Source organism: Musca vetustissima, unplaced genomic scaffold (genome assembly GCF_032173495.1).
Source record: "Musca vetustissima isolate MV318-11 ecotype Yass unplaced genomic scaffold, APGP_CSIRO_Mvet_v1 utg20295, whole genome shotgun sequence".
Taxonomy (NCBI): Eukaryota; Metazoa; Arthropoda; class Insecta; order Diptera; family Muscidae; genus Musca; species Musca vetustissima.
Window position 1 is genome coordinate 70,003 of NW_026888215.1, and position 10,051 is coordinate 80,053.

Here is a 10,051-nt window from a genome sequence, read left to right on the forward strand (position 1 = left end):
ACTAAAAGATGTCGTTGTGTACTTATTTGAAGCATTAAATCCTGATTTCCAGAAAGTCCGACGGTCAACAGCAATTCATCCCTCCTCTCTTACAAGTGTGTGCAGCTCTGTGTTTTTTTTTTGGGATTGAAGTTTTCAAAAGTCCCATGGCAATGTCTTCAACCTTGGCATTGCTCAACCCACAATGTCGGTGGTTTTGACCGAAGTTGTCCGGCTAATAGAGGAAGAACTAGCTAAAATTTGGAAAGTTTCCAAATTAACACAAGAGGAAAAAGGGAAGAATAAACACTTTTTAATCGAAAACAAAGTTCCCGGGTGTTGTCGGATGTATGAGATGGCACCCACGTACATATCATGAGCCCAATAGAAGATGTTCGCCATTTTGTAGTAATTTTAACCATTATGGGAAGCCTACAAATTTCAGTTCTTATAAACACGACTAAACAGCAACCAGAAATAAATGGTTGCCGAAAAATTCTATTTGAAGCAACTGAAGTTTACAACAGTTGCCATCCATAAGTCAAACATGACAACTGGCCACGCTATTAATCTATGGCAAGGTAGATATACAAGGTAGCCGCGTCTGCGAATTTCTACAACAAACATCGGTTGTTGTATTTTGATATGTCAAAAATATTTTGCCAAAACAAATTAGCGTAATTAGCGTACAAAACTAGAAACAAATGTGGGGCAACTCAAACAAAAAATTCTCCAAATTTTTATATGTGACAGTATGTGACATTTGAATTGAGAAAATATAAAAATGTATTAAAAACAACAAAATTTTCAGAAAAAATGGAAAACATGAATGAAAAGTAAATAGATATGGGTTAATACTATAGTCAGGAGAAAGAGAATTATTGTTTCTATTTAGATCCCTATGCAATTCACTAAAATATGTTACATTTTTGGTGTAAAATAAGAAACAAAAAGTTTGAAATAAAAAACTCTGATGACATGAATTATGAATAGTGTTGTATGAACGGGTTAATTCATGTACGTAATTCTGAGAGCGAACTACGTTGTTCGGATGCCCGTCAGAACATGGCATAACGCCCGTCTGTACATGGCATTATGACTTATATATTAATCGATAAGTAGAAAGTCGATTTGCTTATCCCTAATCATAATTTGCCTAAACCTCATTCGTAAACAACACGGTTTCCATTTAGTCTCTATCCCACCTCATTCGTAAACTTTCGGTTATACCATTTTGAGTTCATCTTTATCGGCCATTTTGACTTCTCCTCCAATTCGTTAGCAAGTGGAACGTTTTTCAATTTTTTCAGTCGTCTTTATTTTTTTATTTTAGCTCCGTTCCAAAACCTAAAAGAATCTACTAATTTTACAAGTTTTGCAACTTTTTACTCGAAAACCGTTCCTGAACCCATAAAACTGGTAAAGCATTGAATCAAATTTAAGAGAGCACAAAACAAAATGGCTTTCTCTTTGTAAACTTTTTGTTATGTTGATTTTGAAGTATTGCCATCTAATTTTGGCATATTTACTAGATTTGCGTTCCCGAACTTTTCAAATTATTTTGTACTCTGAGACTTGAAATGTTTCCCTTTTACTAGCTTTACTATTAAACAAGTGAAAAAGCGTTAAGTTCGGCCGGGCCGAACTTTGGATACCCTCCACCACAGGTATACTGACAGGTATTTGAAATGAAAAAGTGGACCGATATTTATAATTTTAAATAGAGATATTTGGTACCCAATATGAACCCACTGTACCATAATATCTCGCAAGGCTTCTGCAACAACGTCGTCGTCTTCTTCTCCATCCTCCGGGGAAACTCCTATAAATTCCTCTATGTCTGCTTTTCCACAGGCAGAATTTTATTTGGCAAATTTTTTTGTTTTCTCTTTTGAAATTTTCGCTTGCTTTTCCATTAGCAAATTTTTCTTGCGAATCAAAATACAAAAGAAAGAAAATAAAAGTCAAAAGTGTTTGCATTTTAAAGATTTTTTTTAATATTTTATATCTTTTTTTATTATATAAATTGCAAAAATTAAATTTCACTTGCACAAATTAAAGCAACAGGTTTGTAAACAAAAGCCGGCTGTGTGTCAGTAAAGCGAATAGGTTCAAAAGGAAATGTCAACAAAATTATTTTCAACGAACAGAGCAAAGCAGAATTTGCGTGTACGGCAAATTCTGAACAGGCAAATTTTTGTTTTTCTTTCTCGCACCCCTCTCGCCTACAAACTCAGTATTTGCCAAATAAAAATTTGCCTGTGGAAAAGCAGACTATATGAAGTCAATTTCACTTTGATTTTCGGATTCTTGGGTATTCTGTATTTATTTCTATTGTAGAAGTGGATCTCACATCAAAGTTGTTAACGTTAGCAGGTTTGATAAAATCGAAAGATCGAACAGTCGACATTTTAGTCGGATTCAAAAACCGAAATGTCGACTTTTTGGTCAGAGGCAAAAATCGAAAAGTCTAAAAGTCGATTTTTACTCTCGACTACGTATCCCTAGCCATGGATTTGAGGCTTAAATGCACTTTACGGACACCTCTCAGATCATTTTGAAATTTTTATCATAGGTAGCCCTTCTGATGCTGATTACAGCAACATAATTTTTTTCGGGGGGAAATCAGTACTTTCCGAGATATGGGGTTCCAAAGTTCAAAAAATACCCCCACTTGTTATTAAACATATTTAAGAATACCACTCCGAAACGTTTAGTTTTTTTACAACACATAGTCCTTTTGGAGCTGATTACAACCACATAATTTTTTTTGGGGGGAACTTCGTACTTCCGGAAATATGGAGTTCCAAAATTTTAAAAATAAACTTATATTGTTATTTGTTTGATTTCAGGATTTTTTCCTTTAGGGACACTCGGATTTTCCAACCCAATTTTCCACCTGTCCATAGGATAAAGTCTTAAATCCCCGGCCGAAGGCCGGCTATATAGAAAAAATTGAAATTAAAAGAGAATTCTGCTCGCGTAGCCCAATTTTCCACCTGTCCATAGGAGAAAGTCTTAAATCCCCGGCCGAAGGCCGGCTATTTTGAAAAAAATTGAAATTAAAAGAGAATTCTGCTCGCGTAGCCCAATTTTCCACCTGTCCCTAGGAGAAAGTTTTAAATCCCCGGCCGAAGGCCGGCTATTTAGAAAAAATTTAAATTAAAAGAGAATTCTGCTCGCGTAGCCCAATTTTCCACCTGTCCACAGGAGAAAGTCTTAAATCCCCGGCCGAAGGCCGGCTATTTAGAAAAAAAAATTCAAATTAAAAGAGAATTCTGCTCGCGTAGCCCAATTTTCCACCTGTCCATAGGAGAAAGTCTTAAATCCCCGGCCGAAGGCCGGCTATTTAGAAAAAAATTGAAATTATTCCGGAAGTACGAAGTTCTCCAAAAAATAATTAGGTTGTAATCAGCTCCAAAAGGACTATGTGTTGTAAGAAATTTAAATGTTTCGGAGTGGTATTCTTAAATATATTTAATAAAAAGTGGGGGTATTTTTTGAACTTTGGAACCCAATATCTCGGGAAGTACTGATTTCCCCCCGAAAAAATTTATGTTGCTGTAATCAGCATCAGAAGGGCTACCTATGGTAAAAATTTCAAAATTATCTGAGAGGTGTCCGTAAAGTGCATTTGTTCCCGCTATGATTAAAAGACGTTTCAAGATTTATTTTCATAATCAGGCTAAACTTATAATAACAATTTGTTTTTTATACCAATATTCCTATTAAATACACCTTGGTTGTATTGCTTTGACGACAATGTTTACGATACGTCGACAGCGTTATAAAATAACTGTAAACAAATTTTGTCAAATGGCCTTGTTTTTGGGAGCGTATGTTCAGTTTGTTCTCATTTAATCTCCATCCCACCTCATTCGTAAACAATTCAGCTCTCATTTAGTCTCCATCCTACCTCATTCGTAAATTTTCGATAATACCACTTTGACTTCTTCTTTATCGGCTATTTTGTCTTCTCCTCCCATTCGTTAACAGGTGTAACGTTTTTCAATTTTTCTTGAGGATTCACTCGGCATCTTCGCATCGATCTAAATTAATTTTAATTTAATTAAGTTTAAATACGCAAAATACAAAGGATTTAACTGATGACAGCAACCACATTTTATTTTAAATCGTTTCGGAGGTAATTTGTTTTTGCTATATTTTGTTTAGATGGTGAATGAATCTGGGTCTGGGGTAAATCCATCCATAAAGAAATCATAGCTTTTTACTTTTAATTCATGTTTTCAATTTTTTCTGAAAATATTTTTAATACATTTTTATATTTTCTGAGTTTATATGTCATCAAAAAACTTGAGTAGTTTTCTTTTGTTTATTCCACATTTGCTTCTAATTCGAATTCAATGAAAAGAAAGATATATCGAAATAAGTGGAAAACTACATTTGCTTCTCCCTACATGTATAAAAATTTATTATTTTTATACTTTTATTATTTTCATTTTTTCTGAAAAAAATTGTGAATTTTAGAAATTTTTTCATGTTGTCAAAATTAATTTATTTTCGATAGAAGCTCTTAATGTTTAGGGATGGGACGAATTTCTTTGTTGTTTAGAGAGTGATTGAAGTATGGGCATGGTCCAATTAACAGATCCTATAAGAGGCGAAATTATTTCACCCGAATTGAGAAAATTTGACTTAATCGTGTGAAACAAAAAATTTGACAGTTTGAGGGATTTTCTACCAATCTAATATTCACCTCTTACACGACCTGTTAATTGGACCATGTGTATGGGGAACTAACGGGTCGATTATGGAAAGCAACCAAACTACAGTTGCGATTTCAACTGACAACGCCACTGAAATTAAACTTAACATTATGAATATCAACTTTTCGCAGTTGACGTCGATAATACTGTTTTGACACTTCTGCAACTAAAAACAAACAAAAAATTTAATAGAATATTTCAGAAAAACTAATTTTAAGTGATGATAAGCTCAGCGGAACTATTACAAAGCATTTATGAGATAAATCCAATCCATTTGAACTTTCATCCGTACTGTAAGTAGGTGATTATGTTTAGAGAAATGTTCAATCAACTGCTCATTTTAGCTTTAGGCGTATTTTCGGCTACTAAAAGATGTCGTTGTGTACTTATTTGAAGCATTAAATCCTGATTTCCAGAAAGCCCGACGGTCAACAGCAATTCATCCCTCCTCTCTTACAAGTGTGTGCAGCTCTGTGTTTTTTTTTCGGATTGAAGTTTTCAAAAGTCCCATGGCAATGTCTTCAACCTTGGCATTGCTCAACCCACAATGTCGGTGGTTTTGACCGAAGTTGTCCGGCTAATAGAGGAAGAACTAGCTAAAATTTGGAAAGTTTCCAAATTAACACAAGAGGAAAAAGGGAAGAATAAACACTTTTTAATCGAAAACAAAGTTCCCGGGTGTTGTCGGATGTATAAGATGGCACCCACGTACATATCATGAGCCCAATAGAAGATGTTCGCCATTTTGTAGTAATTTTAACCATTATGGGAAGCCTACAAATTTCAGTTCTTATAAACACGACTAAACAGCAACCAGAAATAAATGGTTGCCGAAAAATTCTATTTGAAGCAACTGAAGTTTACAACAGTTGCCATCCATAAGTCAAACATGACAACTGGCCACGCTATTAATCTATGGCAAGGTAGATATACAAGGTAGCCGCATCTGCGAATTTCTACAACAAACATCGGTTGTTGTATTTTGATATGTCAAAAATATTTTGCCAAAACAAACAGATTGACAAGATTTTTTTACACAAATTCTTGTAGAAAATGTTAATAAAAGTATTGCCAAAAAAGCTATTCGAAATTCGGAGATTTTCATTTATAATTTTTTTTAATTTTTTGGTTCAACATTACAACATTTTTGACATTTATTTGTCCAACAGCTGGGCCGATGCGGCTACCTTATTTAATATTCCTTGATCTATGGTTACCCTCCGTAATCGGCCAATCGAATGACAGCGAATAACGCCCGTCTGTACATGGCATTATGACTTATATATTAATCGATTAATCGAAAGTCGATTTGCTTATCCCTAATAATAATTTGCCTAAACCTCATTCGTAAACAACATTTAGTCTCTATCCCACCTCATTCGTAAACTTTCGGTTATACCATTTTGAGTTCATCTTTATCGGCCATTTTGTCTTCTCCTCCCATTCGTTAGCAGGTGGAACGTTTTTCAATTTTTTCAGTCGTCTTTATTTTTTTATTTTAGCTCCGTTCCAAAACCTAAAAGAATCTACTAATTTTACAAGTTTTGCAACTTTTTACTCGAAAACCGTTCCTGAACCCATAAAACTGGTAAAGCATTGAATCAAATTTAAGAGAGCACAAAACAAAATGGCTTTCTCTTTGTAAACTTTTTGTTATGTTGATTTTGAAGTATTGCCATCTAATTTTGGCATATTTACTAGATTTGCGTTCCCGAACTTTTCAAATTATTTTGTACTCTGAGACTTGAAATGTTTCCCTTTTACTAGCTTTACTATTAAACAAGTGAAAAAGCGTTAAGTTCGGCCGGGCCGAACTTTGGATACCCTCCACCACAGGTATACTGACAGGTATTTGAAATGAAAAAGTGGACCGATATTTATAATTTTAAATAGAGATATTTGGTACCCAATATGAACCCACTGTACCAAATTTCAGCGAATTCGGTTGAAAATCGCGCTTAAGAACCTCAAAATACCGAAAATTTGGGGTGCCCTTATATGGGGGCTACCAGAAAAAGTGGGCCGATATTTATAATTTTTAGTAGAGATATTTGGTACGCAATATGAACCCAATGTACAAAATTGCAGCGAATTCGGTTGAAAAGCGCGCTCAAGAACCCCAAAATACCGAAATTGGGGGGTACCCTTATATGGGGGATATCCGAAAAAATTGACCTATATTTAAATTTTTTTTGTGGAGAGATTTGGTACCTGCTAAGAACTCAAAATACTAAATTACAGCCAATTCGGTGAAAAATACGATAAAAACCCAAAAAATACTGAAAATTAGGAGGTACCGTTATATGGGGGCTACAAGAAAAAGTGGACCTATATTTATAATTTTTTGTGGATACATATACTACAAATTCACTTGAAAAACGCGCTCAAGAACCCCAAAATACCGAAAATTGGGGGGTACCCTTATATGGGAGCTATGCCTAAACGTGGACCGATATATCCCATCTTCGAACTTGACCTGCCTGCAGACAGAAGACAACCCTATGCAAAATTTCAGCACCCTATCTCAATTCCTTCAGAAGATAGCGTGATTACAACAGACGGACGGACATGGCTAGATCGTCTTAGAATTTTACCCTGATCAAGAATTTATATACTTTAGAGGGTCGGAAATGAATATTTCGATGAGTTACAAACGGAATGACAAAATTAATATACCCTCCATACTATGGTGGAGGGTATAAAAAGTACTGGAACAGACCATTTGTTGGCGAAGTTTTGACTACGACGTCGCTTGAGTCTTGGCAGAACGACGATTAACAAGCGAATTTTATGAAGGCTGGAGTCTTGGAGGCTTCCCACTGTTCTTTTGAATCTCTCTCTCTCTCTCTTTTATTATTTTTTTTTTCGTTTTTCCATATATAGTTCCTTTGCTCCATATAGTTCCTTTGCTCTTTATAGTTCCTATGCTCCAAATAGTTCCTTTGCTCCATATAGTTCCTTTGCTCTTTATAGTTCCATTGCTCCATACAGTTCCTTTGCTTCAAATAGTTCAAAAAAGGAACTGGATCAGAGAAAGGAATTATATTAATTAAAGAACTGGAACTAGTTCCGTTCGTTCCCTTCTCGGAATAGTTCCAATGAACTAGTTCGTTCCGGAACTACCCAACTCTACTATTCAGTTTATTTGGAAACTATATTTTTGCTATGTTAAGGATTCTTGGCAGTGTTTAAAATTAATTTGTAAACTACTTAAAACACCACGTTCAAGATCAAATTGTCTTTTGCAGAATCACCTATATGTAACACAAAGATTTAACACGTTTAACTATAGCCCAAAAGTATTGTACATACAAAGACATTTTGTGTATCTTCAATTTGGTCTTTGTAGTTTTGATGTATAACTAAGTCCTTTTTGTACTGGGAAGTCTGGCAACCGCGGATATATTTCTGGTTTATGGCATAAGACCAGAAATACAATATAAACCGAAACCGTTCAAACCGAAGAAATAATGGGTAGCATTGACAAAGCGTGCATTTCAGGATTCTTGTGTCGGCTGTGTTCCGAAATGCACCGTATCGTAATTCATATTTATGGTGATCAGGGACAGCGACTTTGTTTGGTGGAGAAAATAAATGGATATTTGCCTATTACGGTAAATTAACAAAATTGCTTGCGATACGCCCAATCATTTGCATATCCATATACTTTAGATTTCCCCAACAGATCCACTACCGAAGACCATCTGTACAACATGTTTGAGACGCGTGGAACAGCATTATGATCTACTAATGCGATTATCACGAATCCGGGAAGAGAGATTCGTTGAACTAAAGGTATTTTTGCAAACAATATCTATAAATTTGTTAGCTTGACAGAATATCTTTGTTTCTTGATAGAGTCGCCAACATGTTGAAGATTTACCCTACGTATCTAGTCCTGAATTTTCCGAAGATGATAATTATCACAGCGAAGACGAATCCAGGCGACGACAATCTCAAGATCCTCTAGCAGATAACGGATCTCCTTCGACATCATCTGCATCGGCAGACATTCCTTCTTCATCAACACGATCTAATGAGGTTGGCGTTTCCAATAGTAACAGTACGAATGTTGACAATGACATCGATATCAACACAAACGTTGATACTCTAGAAGAATTTTTGTCATCTTCGTCTTCCAACACAACGTATGAAAACAATGCTGCTGATCAATTTGAGATGACATTGCCAGTGCACAATGACTGATTACCATAGCTAACACGAATTACATTACAATATTATTATTAAACATATATAAATATGTAGGTTTAACTTCATTATTTTTCGGTAAATAAATACATATAAAAATAAAATATAATTCATTAATTCAGTTCCTATGGGTTATACGTTATATTTTGCTGACAAACTAAACGATGTCAGGTTCAAGTTCAAATTTGATTACAATATTATGTGAGGATAAATTGTTTGAGTTGGCATTCACTAATATTTCGTTGCAATCTGGAATTGTGGAGTGAAATTGTATTTTTAGTCGTTTCAACTATGTATTCGCACAACGTGAAGATTATTTGATCTCCAGTAAATATTTTAAATTGTTTTTCAACATTTTCATATAGCATTAGTATTTGTAGTAGAGAAATAGAATTTATTATTTGTTATTAACCCATCACATTCAAAAATTGGGACTGTGTTGGAGATATCAAGATTAGGGTAATTTTTCAAAAATAAATGTAATCGACCATTTGCATGTATGAAATTTGATGAGTCGCATCCATTCACGACAGGTTGCGCATCATTTATCCCAAGTAGTGAATCTCTCTCTCTGCGTTAACTGTAAGTTTTGGCATTATTCATGTCTATAGTGGATAAGACAGTAGGACTTGTGGCAAGTATTCTTCCTAAACACGACGGTCCCTCCACTTCCTCGGGAATGACGAAGAGGGTTAGGTCTCTGGAAGAGCAGATGAATGCCAAACCGGTAAAAAAGAAAATGAGCTTTTCGTTGGCAGATAGCAAGAGGAGGCAGAGCTTACCCGAAATCAAAGGTGACTGTCAAAATCCATTGACTGAGGGTGACGATGACGGCATTAATATCATTACACTAGACTACAGTTTTTGTTAATTTCGTCCAGAGGGCCTACCTTCAACAAATCATTGTTAAAAGCACTCAATAAGACGAGCGCAGCATTCTGTTAATCCAAAATGACTAACCAGAAATCACGAAAGAGGAAGACAGCGGCAACCAATGTTAAGTAGCCGCCATCATTTGGAAAGGTTACCAGGAGGCAGGCAGAGATAAGCTCTGCTATACAGTGATCGACGAATTAACCCAGGCCATCATCGATTTCATAAATATGTTATGTCACCCTGTTGCCTACGTCATATTA

General features: G+C 35.3%; 1 protein-coding gene across 1 annotated transcript; it reads left to right on the forward strand.

Annotated features, from left to right (window-relative positions):
- The first annotated feature begins 8,176 nt into the window (after positions 1-8,176).
- On the forward strand, positions 8,177-8,912 carry LOC133336013 (uncharacterized). The gene is made up of 3 exons (XM_061544304.1): positions 8,177-8,320; positions 8,379-8,501; positions 8,565-8,912. The coding sequence occupies exons 1-3, from the start codon at positions 8,177-8,179 to the stop codon at positions 8,910-8,912; spliced, it is 615 nt and encodes a 204-aa protein (XP_061400288.1).
- The last annotated feature ends 1,139 nt before the right edge of the window (positions 8,913-10,051 follow it).

Excerpts from the sequence above, each read along its gene's own strand:
- LOC133336013 (XM_061544304.1), top strand. The coding sequence starts at position 8,177 with ATGGGTAGCATTGACAAAGCGTGCATTTCAGGATTCTTGTGTCGGCTG. Across the intron at positions 8,321-8,378 it reads ATGGATATTTGCCTATTACG|ATTTCCCCAACAGATCCACT; the intron begins GTAAATTAACAA and ends CATATACTTTAG. Across the intron at positions 8,502-8,564 it reads AGAGATTCGTTGAACTAAAG|AGTCGCCAACATGTTGAAGA; the intron begins GTATTTTTGCAA and ends GTTTCTTGATAG.